The sequence below is a fragment of the Bos grunniens genome, chromosome 6 (assembly GCF_055505025.1).
Source record: "Bos grunniens cultivar Pamir isolate PY7600 chromosome 6, Bosgru_T2T1.0, whole genome shotgun sequence".
Taxonomy (NCBI): domain Eukaryota; kingdom Metazoa; phylum Chordata; class Mammalia; order Artiodactyla; family Bovidae; genus Bos; species Bos grunniens.
In genome coordinates, this window is record NC_141170.1 from 110,146,861 (window position 1) to 110,166,423 (window position 19,563).

The window sequence follows — 19,563 nt, forward strand, 5'->3', positions numbered from 1 at the left end:
GTCAGACATGACTGAGCGACTTCACTTTATAGCAAGAGATATAATACTTTCAAAAAGCTTTTCATCATCTGCTGAAATTTTAAATGCATGCAGTATTTGACAGTTTGGTTTGTTAGTGTTTTCATGATTATATATTTGATTTTTTCCCTACAAGTTATAAATTTCGCTGCAGTTTTGACTCTGCTATATAGAGGATAAAGTGATACTTAAAATTTTTTCTATAGGTATTCTAAAGATACAAAGAGCTATTCTATATGTATACATTTTGTATTTTAATAATGTTTTAATTAGTAGTCTAAATAGAGAGATTTTATTTAAAGAGATTATATTTCACAAATTTGAAAGATTAGATTTTACCCATTTTCAGCAAGCCTCTACAGATTTAAATTCCAATTTGGAATGTGTTATAATACATATGTGGTAAAATACATAAAAATTTCAACAGCAGTTCCATAGTTGAAGGCATTATATCAGGTTCTGAGTTTGTCGTTGCTGGGGTTAAGCTACTTTCTGATAAGAGTTTAAACCTTTCTGATGGCTGACTGCTAGAATTTCACTGAATAAATGGGCTAACTGCCCAAATGACAAGATGGCTGAACCTGTAGAATCCTAGTTTGTGTTTCCAAAAACAAAACTTTAAAATCTTAAAATGTGGCACATATTTACTATAATGAGTAATAGGTGTGTGTTGCATGTTAGAAAGAATATATGAGAACTCATGAACATTTAAAATACTGCTAGGATCGGAGAACTGTGGAATACATTCTAATAGAAATGATAAGATTGGCTAGTTGAATAAATATCTGCACATATTTTTTGCAAGCTTTCTGATAATAATCTACTATTCTTTGGGGACAGTCTCCTTCTGTTTAGTTGGACAAAGTCTTTCATTGACTGACCGAGATAGACATCAACATCATCTCTACAAAATGGTATGGATTGTTTGTCAATTGTTAGCCAAACAGAGAGGCCAACTGCAAATGTTTAGTTCACATCTTTCTTATCTGTATAGATTTTTTTCCTTCTTTTCTGAGAGAAAAAAAAAATTGCTTAAGTCAGAATACTACATATTGGGGAAAAAAACAGGACAAGGATCAACTAATGCCATCCTTTCACATATTTTATACTATTACTTCCACTCATATTTTAATGGTGATAATGAGAAATCTAAATCTACTGTAATGTAGTAATATATAATACACAATAAAGGCAGACACATATATATGTATGGATAAAATTTATTATTGATTTTTACATTTAAAATATATTCAATTTTTTTTATATTTTAAAAAATCTCCATACAAAAATATCCATCATATACAGATGTTCCAAATATTGCCTAAAAATATATGAGCTGCAGATTAATTTTAAAGTTCTCTTTTCAAATCAGGAATCCATATGGTAAACACATTTCTTCAGTGGATTCATGACATCTGGCCTTCCTCTTGCAGTTGGCATCCTTGTCCTCTCTGTCACTTCAACTCTTTTTCAGCCTATAAATATACACATCTTCTATAATCTCTTCCATCCTAAATAAAACAATAACATCAAACTAACTCTTTCTAACATCATATTCCTCTTTGTTTATTGCATACCAGCATGTGTTTCCATTTCTCTGCTCCACTTCACACAGACATTTGTTGAGAAAGTATTTGTAATACCGTGTCACACCTGCTCACCTTCCAGTCTCTCTGCAATCTATTCTACAAGGGCTTTCATTCCCAGCACTCCACTGAAACTGATCTCACCCATGCCTCCCGTGGCCTACATTGTGCAGATACAGGTGTTATTTATTGTTAATCTGAAGGATCTTGAACTTGCAAAGTGCTGGGTGCAAGTGATATCTTTGTTCTCTCCACACACTTTGCTTTTGAGTTCTGTCACACTGTTTATATTTGCTGTCTGACCACCTCACCAGTAGGCACTCAAGGTTTAGGTTCTGTGATGCAGGGCACCCTCCACTTTTTGGTCTTTCTCCTTCCACACCAGCCAACAGTTTCCTTGTTGCCTCTTATTCCACAGCTTGATTAGCACCTGTTAGAATGCTCCAAGGCTAAGTACTGGCACTTCTTCCCTTCCCTATTTATACTCTCTCCTTAGATGATCATGGTCAGCATCTTTATTTAAACATCTTTATGCTGATGACTCCCAAACTGATATCTTTAGCTTTGACCATTCCTCTGAGGTCCAAGAGTACGTAAGGATGTCTAAAAATCATGTCAGATAATATTGACCAACATAAAATCTTAATCTCACTTCCCACTATAAAGCATTTCCCATCCCCACCCTTAGTCTTTTGCATGTTTTCAAAAATCTTGTTGAAAGATTTGTTTGTTCTTATTTTTCACTATTACAAAAGTGCTGCTAAATATGTGGAGCAAATGTCACATCTTCATGGGCACATTCAAAATGACAGTCTGCTTCATATATTGACGATTCTAATGGTAGCTTCATATTTAGAGGACATTACTTTAATTCTTGATACATGCACCTAACATTCCAGGTTCCTATGCAACAGTTCTTTTTACAGCATCGGACCTTGCTTCTATCACCAGTCACATCCACAACTGGGTGTAGTGCTTGCTTTGGCTCCATCCCTTCATTCTTTCTGGAGTTATTTCTCAACTGATCTCCAGTAGCATATAGGGCACCTACCAACCTGGGGAGTTCCTCTTTCAGTATCCTATCATTTTGCCTTTTCATACTTTTCATTGGGTTCTCAAGGCAAGAATACTGAAGTGGTTTGCCATTCCCTTCTCCAGTGGACCACATTCTGTCAGACTTATCCATCATGACCCATCCGTCTTGGGTGGCCCCACACGGCAAGGCTTAGTTTCATTGAGTTAGACAGGCTGTGGTCCATGTGATAAGATTGGTTAGTTTTCTGTGATTAAGGTTTCAGTGTGTCTGCCCTCTGTTGCCCTCTCAACAACTACCGTCTTACTTGGGTTTCTCGTACCTTGGACGTGGGGTATCTCTTCATGGCTGCTCCAGCAAATTGCAGCTGCTGCTCCTTACCTTGGATGAGGGGTATTCTCACAGCAGCCCCTCCTGACCTTGAACGTGGAGTAGCTCCTCTCAACCCTCCTGTGCCCATGCAGCCGCCGCTCCTTGGACGTGTATCAAGGCAAATTGGAAGTGGTCAAACAGGAGATGGCAAGAGTGAAAGTCAACATTCTAGGAACCAGCGAAATAACATGGACTGGAATGGGTGAATTTAACTCAGATGACCATTATATCTACTACTGTGGGCAGGAGTCCCTTAGAAGAAATGGAGTAGCCCATCACAGTCAACAAAAGAGTCCGAAATGTAGTACTTGGATGCAATCTAAAAAATGACAGAATGACCTCTGTTCATTTCCAAGGAAAACCATTCAATATCATGGTAATCCAAGCCTATGTTCCAACCAGTAACACTGAAGAAGCTGAAGTTGAATGGTTCTATGAAGACCTACAAGACCTTTAAGAACTAATACCCAAAAAAGATGTCCTTTTCATTATTGGGGACTGGAATGCAAAAGTAGGAAGTCAAGAAACACTTGCAGCAAAGGCAAATTTGGCCTTGGGGTACGGAATGAAGCAGGGCCAAGGCTAATAGAGTTTTGCCAAGAGTACACACTGGTCATAGCAAACACCCTCTTCCAACAACACAAGAGAAGACTCTAAACATGGACATCACCAGATGGCCAAAACCAAAATCAGATTGATTATATTCTTTGCAGCCAAAGATGGAGAAGCTCTATACAGTCAGCAAAAACAAGACGGGAAGCTGACTGTGGCTCAGATCATGAACTCCTTATTGCCAAATTCAGACTTAAAATGAAGAAAGTAGGGAAAACCACTAGACCATTCAGGTATGACCTCAATCAATTCCCTTATCCAGTGGAAGTGAGAAACAGATTTAAGGGACTAGATCTGATAAGAGTGCTTGATGAACTATGGACAGAGGTTTGTGACATTGTACTGCAGGCGGCGATCAAATTCATCCCCAAGAAAAAGAAACGCAAAAAGGCAAAATGGTTGTCTGACGAGGCCTTACAAATAGCTGTGAAAAGAAGAGAAGAGAAAGGCAAAGGAAGAAAGGAAAGATATAACCATTTGAATGCAGAGTTCCAAAGAATAGCAAGGGGAGATAAGAAAACCTTCCTCAGCAAACAATGCAAAGAAATAGAGGAAAACAACAGAATGGGAAAGACTAGAGGTCTCTTCAAGAAAATTAGAGATACCAGTGGAACATTCTATGCAAAAATGGGCTCGATAAAAGACAGAAATGGTATGGACCTAAAGGAGCAGAAGATATTAAGAAGAGGTGGCAAGAATACACAGAAGAACTGTACAAAAAAGATCTTCACGACCCAGATAATCACAATGGTGTGATCACTCACCTAGAGCCAGACATCCAGGAATGTGAAGTCAAGTGGGCCTTAGAAAGCATCACTACAAACGAAGCTACTGGAGGTGATGGAATTCCAGTTGAGCTATTTCAAATCCTGAAAGATGACTCTGTGAAAGTCACTGCACTCTGTGAAATTTGCTGCACTCACTATGCCAGCAAATTTGGAAAACTCAGCAGGGGCCACAGGACTTGAAAAGGTCAGTTTTCATTCCAATCCCAAAGAAAGGCAATGCCAAAGAATGCTCAAACTACTGCACACTTGCACTCATCTCACATGCTAGTAAAGTAATGCTCAAAATTCTCCAAGCCAGGCTTCAGCAATACGTGAACCGTGAACTCCCTGATGTTCAAGCTGATTTTAGAAAAGGCAGAGGAGCCAGAAATCAAATTGCCAACATCCACTGGATTATCAAAAAAGCATGAGAATTCCAGAAAAAAAACATCTATTTCTGATTATTGACTATGCCAAAGCCTTTGACTGTGTGGATCACAAAAAACTGTGGAAAATTCTGAAAGAGATGGGAATAGCAGACCACCTGATTTGCCTCTTGAGAAACCTATATGCAGGTCAGGAAGCAAGTTAGAACTGGACATGGAACAACAGACTGGTTCCAAATAGGAAAAAGAGTATGTCAAGACTATATACTGTCACCCTGCTTATTTAACTTATATGCAGAGTACATCATGAGAAACGCTGTGCTGGAAGAAACACAAGCTGGAATCAAGCTTGCCTGAAGAAATATCAATAACCTCAGATATGCAGATGACACCACCCTTATGGTAGAAAGTGAAGAGGAACTAAAAAGCTTCTTGATGTAAGTGAAAGAGGAGAGTGAAAAATTTGGCTTAAAGCTCAGCATTCAGAAAACTAAGATCATGGCATCTGGTCCCAATTCTTCATGAAAAATAGATGGGGAAACAGTGGAAACAGTGTCAGACTTTATTTTTGGGGGGCTCCAAAATCACTGCAGATGGTGACTGCAGCCATGGAATTAAGAATCTAACTCCTTGGAAGGAAACTTATGACCAATCTAGACAGCATATTAAAAAGCAGAGACATTACTTTGCCAACAAAGGTCCGTATAGTCAAAGCTATGGTTTTTCCAGTGGTCATTTATGGATGTGAGAGTTGGACTGTGAAGAAAGTGACTGAGTGAAGTCGCTCAGTCGTGTCTGATTCTTTGCAACCCCATGGACTATAACCTACCAGGCTCCTCTGTCCATGGGATTTTCCAAGCACTAGTACTGGAGTGTATTGCCATTTCCTTCGCCAGGGAATCTTCCCGACCCAGGGATCGAACCCAGGCCTCCCACATTTTAGACAGACGCTTTACCATCTAGGCCACCAGGGAAGTCATGAAGAATGCTGAGCGCCAAAGAATTGACGCTTTTGAACTGTGGTGCTGGAGAAGACTCTTGAGAGTCCCTTGGACTTCAAGGAGGTCCAACCAGTCCATCCTAAAGGAGATCAGTCCTGTGTGTTCTTTGGAAGGACTGATGCTAAAGCTGAAACTCCAATACTTTGGCCACCTCATGTGAAGAGCTGACTTATTGGAAAAGACCCTGATTCTAGGGGGGATTGGGGGCAGGAGGAGAAGGGGACGACAGAGGATGAGATGGCTGGATGGCATCCCCACCTTGGTGGACATGAGTTTGAGTGAACTCCAGAATTTGGTGATGGACAGGGATGATGGGCATGCTGTGATTCATGGGGTCGCAAAGAGTCAAACATGACTGAGCGACTGAACTGAACTGAACTGAATTGAATTTAATTCTTAAGTCAATAAAAGGACTCAACTTTCAAAAAGTTTGGCAAATCACAACTATGAAACACTATGTGAGTTAATAAGAAAGCAATGATGAAAAATGTGTGTTACCTAATACCTAGTACTGATAACTACTAAAATACTTGTTGATGCTATTTGATTTCCCAAAATAAATGCTTAGTTCATCTATTTAGTCTGAAATTTAAATTTGAATATGATAAGAACTTAATCTTTGTGCTTATCATAATTTATGTAGACCAATGGTTTCAACTGTGTGGATCACAGCAAACTATGAAAAATTCTTAAAGATATGAGAATACAAGACCACCTTACCTGTCTCCTGAGAAGCCTTATGCAGGTCAAGAAGCAACAGTTAGAGCTGGATATGGAACAACAGACTGGTTCAAAATTGGAAAAGCCATACATCAAGGCTGTATATAGACACCATTCTTATTTAACTTCTATGCAGAGTACATCATGCAAAAACCTGGGCTGGATGAAGCACAGGCTGGAATTAAGATTGCCAGAAGAAATATCAATAACCTCAGATATGCAGATGACACCACCCTTATGGCAGAAAGCAAAGAAGAACTAAAGAGTCTCTTGATGAAGATAAAAGAGGAGAATGAAAAAGCTGGCTTAAAACTCAACATTTAAAAAACTAAGGTCATGGCATCCAGTCCCATCACTTCATGGCAAATAGATGGGAAAAAAATGGAAATAAGGGCAGATTTTATATTCTTGGGTTCCAAAATCACTGAAGATGGTGACTGCAGCCATGAAATTGAGACACTTGCTCCTTTAAAGTAAAGTTATGTCAAACTTCAGCAACATATTAAAAAGCAGAGACATCACTTTGCTAATAAAGATCTGTATAGTCAATGCTGTTTCCAGCAGTCATGAACAGATGTGAGAATTGCACCATAAAGAAGGCTGAGCACAGAAGAATTGATGCTTTCGAATAATGGTGCTGGAGAAGACTCTTGAGAGTCCCTTGGACTGCAAGGAGATCAAACCAGTTAATCCTAAAGAAAATCAACCCTGAATATTCATTGGAAGGACTGATGCTGAAGCTCCAGTACTTTGGCCACCTGACTCAAAGAACTGACTCATTGGAAAAGACTGGAATGCTGGGAAAGACTGAGGGTATGAGGAGAAGGGGGTGACAGAGGATGAGGTGATTGGATGACATCACTGACTCAATGGACATGACTTTAAGCAAGCTCTGGGAGATGGTGAAGGACAGGGAGGCCTGGAGTGCTGCAGTTCATTGGGTCACAAAGAATCAGATAGGATTTAGCAACTGAACAAATTATTTCAAATGTTTCAAGTAAATGACCTATATTCAGAATATATAACAAGAGATTTCATATAATACCATTTGTATTTTCTATCACTTATGTAAAATAAAGTCTATAGTTACTATGCATTTAGTTAACTTTTTAATATAATAAGTGTGCATTTACTCTAGACAATTTGTATACATTTTAGTGATATATATTTGCAATGTATGTTATTAGTCAACAATAATTCATACATATGGGTAAAGAATTCCTTACTAAATTTCATCTAGATATAGAGGTGGAACTATGACTATATTTAAATCTTTTATTTCTTCCTACCCAGACATGATGGAAAACTCAATGCTATATATCTGTAAAGTACATAAAAATGCACAGAAGAGGGATGTATGATTGGTGGCACACAGCGGATTATTAGAAAATGAAATTATTTTCTTTGATTAGGGTAGACACATGTCATTATATGGTTGTTAAAACTGATAAAATGTACAACACCAAGAGTGAGGTTGCTTGTAAACTATGGACTTTCGGTGACTGTGATGTGTTACTGTAAATTCACTGATTGTTAACAAACATACCACAGTGATGTAGGATGCTGATAATAGGGAAAGATATATGCATGGGTATTAGGGTGGGGCTGTGGTGTAGATCTGGGGATATATGGGAGCTTTGTGCTTTCTGCTTAGTTTTGCTTAAACCCCAAAACTCTTCTAAAAAATAGTTTGAAGTGAAGTTGCTCAGTCGTGTCCAACTCTTTCGACCCTTTGGACTGTAGCCTACCAGGCTCCTTTGTCCATAGAATTTTCCAAGCAAGAGTACTAGAGTGGGTTGCCATTTCCTTCTCCAAGAAAAAAAAAAATAGTTTATTGAAAACTAAATATGCAAATGCATGGCAGCAATCTATGTGTATGCATATGTACACATACGTATATGCATAAACACATATATGTATATATTAAATTAGATTGTGGGTATTCCCTAGTGTCTCAGATGGTAAAGAATGTGGCTGCAATGCAGGAGACCCAGGTTTGATCCCTGGGGTGGGAAGATCTTCTGGAAAAGGGAATGGACAGAGGAGCCTGGCAGGCTAAATCCATAGGGTTGCAAAGAGTCGGACACAACTGAGCAACTTTCACTTTCAAATGAGACTGTATACATTCATAGAATGTGAAAGTATACAGAGGCAATACATGAACAAATATTATCTTGTTAATTTACATCTGTTAACAATAGCTCTATACATACACATGTTGTTATTTAGTTGCTAAGTCATTTCTGACTCTTTTTGTGACCCCATGGACTGTAGCTTACCAGGCTCCTCTATCCATGGGATTTCCTGGGCAAGAATACTAAAGTGGGTTGCCATTTCCTTCTCCAGGGGATCTTTCCCACCCAGAGATAGAAAGCTGTGTCTCTTGCCTTGGCAAGCAGGTTCTTTAATACTGAGCCACCAAGGAAACCATATATACACATACACACATACAAACTATTTATAACTTTGTATGTGAATGCATTTTTAACCTTTATAGTAGCTTTTTAAAATATATAAATATCTTTGCCATTTTGGTGACATGCAATCCAACACTTAAAATGTTTAAAGGTCTTACAAAGTACACACAGATCTAAGGGCCAAAGTAAAGGCTTAAAACTGACTTTTGTTAAACATCATTTATAATCTTATTACTACCTTTCATTGCTGAATTTATAACAATACAACTGGAAACATATTTTTTTAATGTATTAAGATTTTAAAATACATATTTTGGCAATTCTGTATTTGAGGGCCAGCTTTTCAAAATTAATTAAGCAGCAAGAGGAAGAAATATTAAATCTATCTTGGGATGTAAATACTTTATAGTGTGTGATGGCTTAGGTAAAATCCCATGCCTTAGGGCATGAGGTAATGTTCTCTTTTCTCAAATTTTCATCAGGCCATGAGATTCTATGCACTGACATTACTTGATTTGAAGAATAGTGCTGTTGATATTGAAACTGAGTATTTTTTTACTTTTTATTTAGGGAATTCACTTTCCCTTTATTTAAAATAGGTATTTTGCCTGAATTATCAAAAAGCCATATTCCTTAACAGCAACTCTAATAACTTTTATGACAGAAGATGTCCGTATCATTACTGTTAAGTTCTGTTCATGTCAAAATTAAGCAAACCGCATATCACATTCCACTGTCATTTTTTAAGTTTTGTAATTATCCTCTGAAGTAGTCAGTTTATATATCAATGTAATTTTGAAATTGTAAAATGAAAAAAGATCAGTTGACATAATGTAGTAGCCCCAAACACAAAGGTCCAAAGAACATGAATTGTCTGAGACAGCTTTCTAATGTTTGACTTATTATATATTTATTGAAATACTTAGAAGTGCCAGAAGTGGTGCAGGACCTACAAAGGATTTGCTTATGAGGGTCTAGAAGCCAAAATTTAGATAGTCACATGACTGTGTAATCATGAGAACAGTTCTAATATTTAGAAAGGTAGGGGTTTTGTATGTTGAATTTATGATAATCTTCCTACATAATTGAGGGGACTTGGCAGATACTACTGTCTTATTTAGTATGTATTATTAATCACTGTTTTATTTTGTACAAAAGTGTCTCACGGGATATAGATTTTATTCAAACACAGCAGTTAAAAAAATCCTCTATTTCCAGAGAAATTCAAGAAGTATTTGTGAATTCTCTGGTAATCTGATCTGTTATTAAGCCTCAATTACTTCCTTTTGCTCACCCACACTATATACCCACTTCAGCCAGGCGAGTGAATTATCTATGACTTGAAACGGGAATGTATTCTCTGCCATAACTCAAATACCCAAGTTTTAGCCCACTCCACATGCCACATCCTCAAGGATACTTCTCCCGCAAGAATTTCATCTCAGGAACTGCTCCAATACATCATTTCCTATGTAAATCATCGGTAATGTCTTTTATTATACTATATAAATTATTCCATTTAGTTGAGTGAGAACTTAAAACTTTGCCCAGGTTTTTCTGGATTAAAAAGATATCAGAATATTTTATGTCTTCAAAAAGCTTTAAAATATTAATGTTTCAATTAATATTCTTGAGAATCTATTCCAAGTTAACACACTATTGGCAGTACATATTTCCTCTACTAATAATTAAATACTGACTAGATATAAATGAAGAAATATCTACAGGTTGTTGCTTTCTTACATAAATGAAATGTAGAATTATACTGATCACTAGGAATATAATATGCTTATTTCTTTGAGACAGGTAGGTTGAGTAACATACTTCTACTATTTATTTTTAAAATGAGATACATTTATAAATAAATGCTGGCAGAATAACTTTTTAAAGAAAATCCACTCTACATCTATCCTAGAAAATCAATGCATATAGATATACCTAAAGAATAAAGCTTGGCAAGCACTAACACTGATCCATTAATCAGAGTGATATCTTCAAAGTCAATGATCAGACATCTTTATGACTTTCTCAACACTCAGTGATTAAATATTAATTAAGTAAATTTTCACAGGGGTAACTAATGTTTGATTTAATAACACCTTGAATAATGAAAATGGAAAGTTTTGCTTCCATGTCATCCATTTTGACAGAAATCAAATTGTCACACTGAGATTTATTATGACATGTTTTTTAAGAATGGCATGTTTTTAAGAATTTTTAAAAGGAACTTAGAAATTTGTATTGTGCTGAATTTCATTTATAGGGTGACTTTCATAATTTACTTCACATACATTTCTTTTCTGTATTGAATTCTTATGAATAGTTGAGATGTACCCAGCATCCTTCCCCTTATTTTTCCTCAACCTTGCTACTCCTTGTGGATCCACATTTTACAAGAAAGCTTTGCCTTTTTTCACAGGTGAAGCATATAACCTGACTTCGCCAATCAGTCCAGTACAACACTATATCAAATAAGTTCAGTAAAGGTGACTCTCAGTGACACGTGATCAGATTTCCTCTCTTCCTCTCTATCATGTATGTGGTATGCAGATATGAAGCCTAGAATATCTGTAGTCCTTTGCTGTCAAATGGATAAACTGAGGAGGACAGAGCCCCAGAAAATCTCGGGTAAATTGTTCTGGACCCTAATCATATTTAATATCAAGCCCAGTTTAACTCTTGGCATTGCCAATCACATAAGGAAATGTATTTCTTGCTGTCGTTTCCTAGACTGAGTCAGGCCTGCACTTACTGGAAAATAAATTACATATATAATGGATAAAAAATTTGTTTCCAGGAATGAGGTTATAAGTAACAGGGGAGGATTCTTTAGAAATGAGGGAAGTGAAAAAGAACAGTCTTTCTTATGAGAAGTTGGAAATCTTTGTTTTACAACTAACTGCATGGTGGTTGATAGAAGCGGAGTTTCTTGTACTTCAGAACTAGAGCTGCTGCTGCTGCTAAGTCACTTCAGTCCTGTCCGACTCTGTGCAACCCGATAGACGGCAGTCCACCAGGCTCCCCCGTCCCTGGGATTCTCCAGACAAGAACACTGGAGTGGGCTGCCATTTCCTTCTCCAATGCATGAAAGTGAAAAGTGAAAGTGAAGTCTCTCAGTCGTGTCCGACCCTCAGCAACCCCATGGACTGCAGCCTTCCAGGCTCCTCCGTCCATGGGATTTTCCAGGCAAGAGTACTGGAGTGGGGTGCCATTGCCTTCTCCTCGGAACTAGAGCATGTGCTACCAAAACTACAGTATGAAGCAACTGAGAAAAACAAAGAAAAGCCACAGGATGGTGGATTCTACAGACAAAACAGAAACAATCTTGCTTCGTTATGTACTTCTCAAAGCAGAAAGAACATAAAAGAATATTTTGCTAAAAGCGGGCCCTCCCTTTGGTCCACAATACTCATGTACTAAGTTTAATTTGCAGGGACCCCCATGATTAGGAAGGCTGGATTACTTACAACAAGCCAAGGGAAAGTTATCAAAAGTAGAGAGATGGGAGACATAGCAGGGGAAAACAGAGAGCAACAGGAAGTATATAATCTTATCCTAGCATATTTTTAAAGCACTGACTACTGAAAAAAATATAAGCACTCACATTATAGAAATAAAATCAAACTAAAGGTTGAGAGTAAAAAAATAAATATAGTAAATACCCACTGCATTCCATTGTTTCTACTGGCTTCTGTAAAGATAGGACATATATATATGTGTGTGTGTGTGTGTGTGTCTGTGTGTGTATATACATATAAAATACATATAGACATATATCTCTCCAAAATATGTCTCATACAGATAAATATTTCCCAATTAAAGATGGAAGCAAAGCTATATTTATATTATTTTAGAAAAACTTTCATAAGAATATGATATTCACATTTAAGGTTAGTATATTCAATGTTTTCAACATGTAATCAGATGACATTCTTTTTAGAGATATAAATCAAATAAGCATTACTTTTCAAAATGATTTACAGGTTAAATAATATTCTCTTAAGATGCTGTGGATATCACACTTATTACAAACCTCATTAAGAATAATTTTTAATACATGTATCAAAAAAAGCTATTTAAGGCTGATTTTCTTTAAACCATCTTTAATTTTCTGATTTCCAGTTTATAAGCGTTTAAAATGAACAAGCATGATTTTACTTCCTAGTGCTAATTTTATATTAATTCAAGATATTTTGATTCAATATATAGCAATAAATCGCCACATGTTAACCATTAGTATCTTGGGGTTTTTAGTGGGATGTAACAACCATTACCTATAAAACACATCATTATTTTGGTGATTTTACAAATCTTTTCTCCAGCTGTAAATTAAAAAACAATTCTAAGACTTAGGGAATACAGAAAAACTAATGAAATCGAATTCCAGATTTATAATATTTCTGTTTTATCCTGGAAGAGAACATTAAAAATATGTAATTGCTATAAAAGACCATCTGGTTAACATTACAAAAGATTGGCAGGAGTAAGAACTGTGTCACTGACACATGAATTTTGGAGTTATCTCTACAAATCATTAGGAAAATGTTCAAAGGTAAAAAGAAAAAATAAAATAAAACAGCGTAGAAATATTTAAACTATTTTGATGATGAATAGCTTAGTCTAAATGTTTTTGCACTTATAATACTCACTCTCCCCTCAAATGCCTTCAAAAAATACCTTACAGAGTACAGTAGCAAAAATCAAAGACAATATATTTTCAAGAACAGAAAATTCTCTAGCGAAGATAGGCATGTGTGTGTGTTTGTGTGCGTGTGTGTACCCGCGAGCTCAGTTGCTCAGTGGTGTCCGACTCTTTTGTGACCCTATTGACTGCCCCCAACCAGGCCCCTCTGTCCATCCTGGCAAGAATACTGGTTGCCATTTTCTTCTCTTAGCAAAGAAATGGATGTTATAGTAAAGAGCAGACTTCTTTGGAGACATTAGTCAATTAACTTGCAATTCATTATGAAGACTTTTCTTTCCTCATCTGGGGAGAATCTAGTAGTCTATTTGAAGTTGCCACACCGTTTTCCGTTCCTTTTCTACAAAATCTGCCCTTAATCCGTTTCTTCTTCACACTTGGAGCCTGAAGAGGCGCATCTTCTTCCATCCACCTCTGAAGCTGAACATTAAATAAATTCCATGTTACGTATGCTTGGATAGAGCAACTGGATGACAGAACAGCGATTTTAGCTGCCAACACGTTCACGTCTTCAGCAGAATCATCCGAAATCACATTATGCCCTCCAGCCAGCTGAAAACCAGCAGTTATCAAAGAAACAATTAAAGTCACAAGTCGACCCAAAATAAACACAATGGCCCATAGAGAAAACTCCTTCTGGAACTTCTCGTCGCTAAAATAAAACAGGTCGCAAGAGTGGGAAAGGAATTCCACAAAATAATGCATCATCAAAAGAAGAAGTCCCAGGTGATTCAAGTACAAGAGATAAGCTCCCGCAATGTGAAAGAGGTGAAGACCAACATATACAGCTTGCTGGGAGAGTTCTTGAGGTCTGCTTCTCTGGAATAGTAGTTCGGGAAAGGCGTGAAACCAGTAAGCCAACTGGGAGATGTAGAAAAACTTCATCTGAAATGTCATCATGTTATGGGTATGAGCCTTCCATAAGACAGCCAGGTCTGACAGGCAGTTTTCAGAAACTAGAATGAATGTGCCCCAGATACAGGAGACAAGGAAGAATACGCTAAACTGACCAGATTCATAAAATTTGCCTTGCCTCTGTTTGGGGAACTGCATTCGCCTGTTAATTCTATCCAACACGTACTCCTGAATGGTGGCGTGAATGATGATTGCCACCAGCGTATAGAAGAACACCGTGGCCAAGTCTTTGGCACCATAATGATAAAGGAACTTGGGTGCTGTGGCTCGTTCTGCTTCTGCTTCTGCTTCTGCTTCTGCTGCAGGGAAGGTAACCCCGTGCTGGAGAGTAATAAAAACGATCGACACTTCTGCTGTCCCCTCGAACATGAGCCCCAGCACGAAGAACATCCCCACACAGGCGACAAAGTCCGCATGATTCTGCAGGATGAATTCCAGGCTCAGGAGTGGGGGGTTCTTGGAGCCCTTCTTACGAAACGTCATGGTGGCGGTTCGACTACTCACCGACGAGCGGCAGCTGCCTCCCCGTGGCTGCTCCTCACGGCGCCGCAGCAGTCGCTGCGGCGGCTCCGGGGGCTTCACTCCCCATCCCGGAGCCGGTCCCAGGTCGTCACGGCCGCCCAGAAAAAAATCAATCACAGCATTGGGCCGAGCAAGACTGAGCATGCGCACTAGGGCCGGCGGAGGCAGGGAAGGAAATCGAGCACCGCGCCCTTACCCGGCTCCAGGCCGGGGGTTGCAAGCCTTGATTTTTCTACGTTGATCCGCGGCTCTTGAAATCCGCGGCCGCCGCGGAGATGCTCCGAAATGATCTGTCCATAGCATCTTCATTAGTGACCGTGACAAAGCAGGACAGAGTTCTTCTTGTTCTTCATCAGCACTGATAATGTAAAAACCAGTATAATAGTTATGATAAAAGTCCTCTAGTAGCGCTTAGTATTCACCAGGTGCTGTTTTAAGCCCTTTATAAATGAAAGCTTTCTAGAAAACTCATTGAGGTAAATACTGTTGTGTGTGTGTGTGTGTATTTTTTTTTCCCCCCAGATGAGAAACAGGAACAGAGGTTAAGTGGTGTGTCCAAGATCACACAGCTGGTAGATCAGTCGCACCTGGAAATATTTTGCTAGGGCAATAGAGCACACTCAAAAATAGTTTCGTGATTAACAATAATAATATTTGTGGCAATGGGGAAAGGATGGGAAGTTGGAAAGCTATCAGTTCATGGAAAGGTCTTTTGGCTGCAAAGCCCACAAATGAATTTCCTCTTTCTAGCAGACAAGAAATTCACTTTTCATTATTAGTTTTTGCATATAATTTTGCTGAAATTCACAGATCAGAAATAGCTTCTTTTGTAAATGTTAATATCTCCATCAATTCAAAGTTCATGTCAGTCTTCAAATTTGTCTTTGCAGGCAGAGTAGTTCTGTGTTTCATGAGATCATAATCATTACTGATAGAGTTAAGATTTGAAGTCAAAATGAGAGCATCAAGAAGAGAGAAAAAAAAAAAAATCAAGCTTGAAGGCAGTTGCCAGGGATAAGACAGTCAAAGAACAGAGCAGTGTCTAGTGGGAATTGTTGAGTTTATTCAAGAAAGTGCAAATTTACTTTACAAAAATTTTAAAAATTTTTTTGAAAATAATAATTTAAAATATAGAATTCATCAGTTTTCTCATAGACATAGACAATATGACTAATCATTTTGTAAAATACTAAATATAAAAATAGTTGTGCAATTCCTGCACTAAGATTTCTGATTATGTTTGTTTGATATTTTTGACAGGTCTTTCAACTCTTGCTATGCAAATATGATAGATTTCGCCTCAAAAAAGAGGAACATATCAAAGTGAACAGAATAAATATTTATGCATAGTTGTGAATGGTATTTTATTAACAAAAGAAAAAGAAAAAAGGCCATTTTCAGTTAGCTTAAAATTATCTCTTAAAGAAAAACCAACAACATTTTCACCATCCCCCACCTTATTTTTGAAGTAGAGAAACTTCTTCAGTCATCAAATTATATTCTACAGTCTAAATTATTAATTTAAAATTTATATTAATAGTGTAAGTATTTGAATTTTAGTTTCATATTTCCTATTAACATTATCATGAAAATGTCAAATGTCTAAATTATTAGAACCTTTAAGAGTATTATAATAATATTATATAACATGCAGTTTAATTTCAGGAGTTTTATTGGCACTATTTGACAAAGAATAAAAGGTATATAACAATATTTAAAAAATGTGGATAGCTCTATGATTATTACACCATTTAATGTATGGGGGGTACTCCACTTTTATGTACAACCCTATGCCTGTAGTACATACAGATAAGGATTAAATTCAAATGGAGATTTCTTCTCTGGCCATGAATGAGTAATGATGATTGAACTTCCACTACTGTTGTAAATAACTGAAAAACTAGGCAAATTACACACAATAAACTTTAAATTATTGTTTGTAGTTATTGGAGAACAGAAAGGAGGGAGAGAAACGAGGAAAGCCTCACAATTTGCCTGGTTTTCTGCCTGGACACATTTTCCAGTTCCCTGTGTACAAACTAGGAGATGGAGGGTGGAGGGGGAGCTTGGAGCCCTTGGAACTGAGAAGAGAGAGGAGTTAGGCCATTGAAGTTTTCTGGGCAGAGCAATTTGAAGACAAAGTTAGGTGATTAGAGCACTTTTGAAACTTGCATATGGATTCCCTAGACTGTTCTTCTAATATTAAGTCTTATAAGTATAAGGTTAGAATACATGCAAGAGGCCAAGCAAGAAACAGTAGAAGAAATGTAAATTCAAAATTTCCAAGAATTCAAACAGGACCAGGAGACTTTGAAGTTTGGAAAAGTCAGAATGCCCTTGGAACACCTGTGAGACTCTATTCGGTAGAAGGACAAGGAAATTCATAGTCAAAAGTAATGGTCAAAATTCTCCAAGCCAGGCTTCACCAACACCTGAACTCTGAACTTCAAGATGTTCAAGCTGATTTTAGAAAAGGTAGAGGAACCAGAGATCAAATTGCCAACATTCACTGGACCATCGAAAAAGCAAGAGAGTTTCAGAAAAACATCTATTTCTGCTTTATTGACTACGCCAAAGCCTTTGACTGTGTTCAGTTCAGTTCAGTCACTCAGTCATGTCCGACTCGTTGCGACCCCATGGATCACAGCATTCTAGGCTTCACTGTCCATCACCAACTCCCAGAGCTTACTCAAACTCATGTCCATCGAGTCGTTAGCTTGGTTGTATTTATCAATTCACTGTGTATCAGTACAATTCAGTTTGCCTTCTCAGTTGTGTCCAACTCTTTGCAACCCATGAACCGCAGCATGCCAGGCCTCCCTGTCTATCAACAACTCCCAGAGTCCACCCAAACCCATGTCCATTGATTTGGTAGTGCCATCCAACCATCTCTTCTTCTATCGTCCCCTTCTCCTGCTGCCCTCAATCTTTCCCAGCATCAGGGTCTTTTCAAATGAGTCAGCTCTTCGCATCAGGTGGCCAAATATTGGGCTTTCAGCTTCAACATCAGTCCTACCAATGAACACTCAAGACTGATCTCCTTTAGAATGGACTGGTTGGATCTCTCCTTGCAATCCAAGGGACTCTCAAGACTCTTCTCCAACACCACAGTTTAAAAGCATCAATTCTTCAGCACTCAGCTTTCTTCACAGTCCAATTCTCATATCCATATATGACCACTGGAAACACAATAGCCTTGACTAGATGGACCTTTGTTGGCAAAGTAACGTCTGTGCTTTTTAATATGCTGTCTAGGTTGTCATAACTTTCTTTCCAAGGAGTAAGCGTCTTTTAATTTCATGGCTGCAATCACCATCTGCACTGATTTTGGAGCCCCAAAAAATAAAGTAAGCCACTGTTTCCACTGCTTCTCCATCTATTTGCCATGAAGTGATGGGACCAGATGCCATGATCTTAGTATTTGGAATGCTGAGCTTTAAGCCACCTTTTTCAGTCTCCTCTTTCACTTTCATCAAGAGGCTCTTTAGTTCTTCTTTGCTTTCTGCCATAAGGGTGGTGTCATCTGCATATCTGAGGTTATTGATATTTCTCCCGGCAATCTTGATTCCAGCTTGTGCTTCCTCTAGCCCAGTATTTCTCATGATGTATTCTGCATATAAGTTAAATAAGCAGGGTGAGAATATACAGCCTTGACATACTCCTTTTCCTGTTTGGAACCAGTCTGTTGTTCCATGTCTAGTTCTAACTGTTGCTTCCTGACCTGCATACAGGTTTCCCAAGAGGCAGGTCAGGTGGTCTGGTATTCCCATCTCTTTCAGAATTTTCCACAGTTTATTGTGATCCACACAGTCAAAGGCTTTGGCATAGTCAATAAAGCAGAAGTAGATGTTTTTCTGGAACTCTCTTGCTTTTTCGATGATCCAGCGGATGTTGGCAATTTGATCTCTTGTTCCTCTGCCTTCTGTAAAACAAGCTTGAACATCTGTGGATCACAATAAACTGTGGAAAATTCTGAAAGAGAAGGGGATACCAGACCACCTGACCTGCCTCCTGAGAAATCTGTATGCAGGTCAGGAAGCAACAGTTAGAACTAGACATGGAACAACAGACTGGTTTCAAATAGGAAAAGGAGTATGTCAAGGCTGTATATTGTCACCTGCTTATTTAACTTATTTGCAGAGTACATCATGAGAAACACTGGGCTAGAGGAAGCACAAGCTGGAATCAAGATTGCCAGGAGAAATATCAATAACCTCAGATATGCAGATGACCCCACTCTTACGGCAGAAAGTGAAGAACTAAACAGCCTCTTGATAAATGTGAAAGAGGAGAGTGAAAAAGTTGGCTTAAAGCTCAACATTCAGAAAACTAAGATCATGTCATCTGGTCCCATCACTTCATAGCAAATAGATGGGGAAACAGTGACTGACTTTATTTTGGGGGGCTCCAAAATCACTGCAGATCGTGATTGCAGCCATGAAATTAAAAGACACTTACTCCTTGGAAGGAAAGTTATGACCAACCTAGACAGCATATTAAAAAGCAGAGGCA

At 38.0% G+C, this 19,563-nt stretch overlaps 1 protein-coding gene and 1 long non-coding RNA gene across 2 annotated transcripts in view; both read right to left on the reverse strand.

The window, feature by feature from the left end:
• Positions 1–1,220: 1,220 nt before the first annotated feature.
• Positions 1,221–4,427, reverse strand: LOC147371194 (uncharacterized). Its single transcript, XR_015166048.1, has 2 exons — positions 2,960–4,427; positions 1,221–1,529 (listed from the first exon to the last, which is right to left on the reverse strand). It is a non-coding gene; the product is annotated as an uncharacterized LOC147371194 (long non-coding RNA).
• Positions 4,428–12,998: 8,571 nt separating this feature from the next.
• The window catches only part of TRAM1L1 (translocation associated membrane protein 1 like 1), a 55,207-nt gene continuing 48,642 nt past the window's right edge, over positions 12,999–19,563 (reverse strand). Inside the window, exon 2 of the mRNA XM_086407814.1 lies at positions 12,999–15,409. Coding sequence (XP_086263940.1) covers positions 13,876–15,195 — 1,320 coding nt within the window. The 5' untranslated portion in view covers positions 15,196–15,409 and the 3' untranslated portion in view covers positions 12,999–13,875. The remainder of the gene's footprint in view (positions 15,410–19,563) is intronic.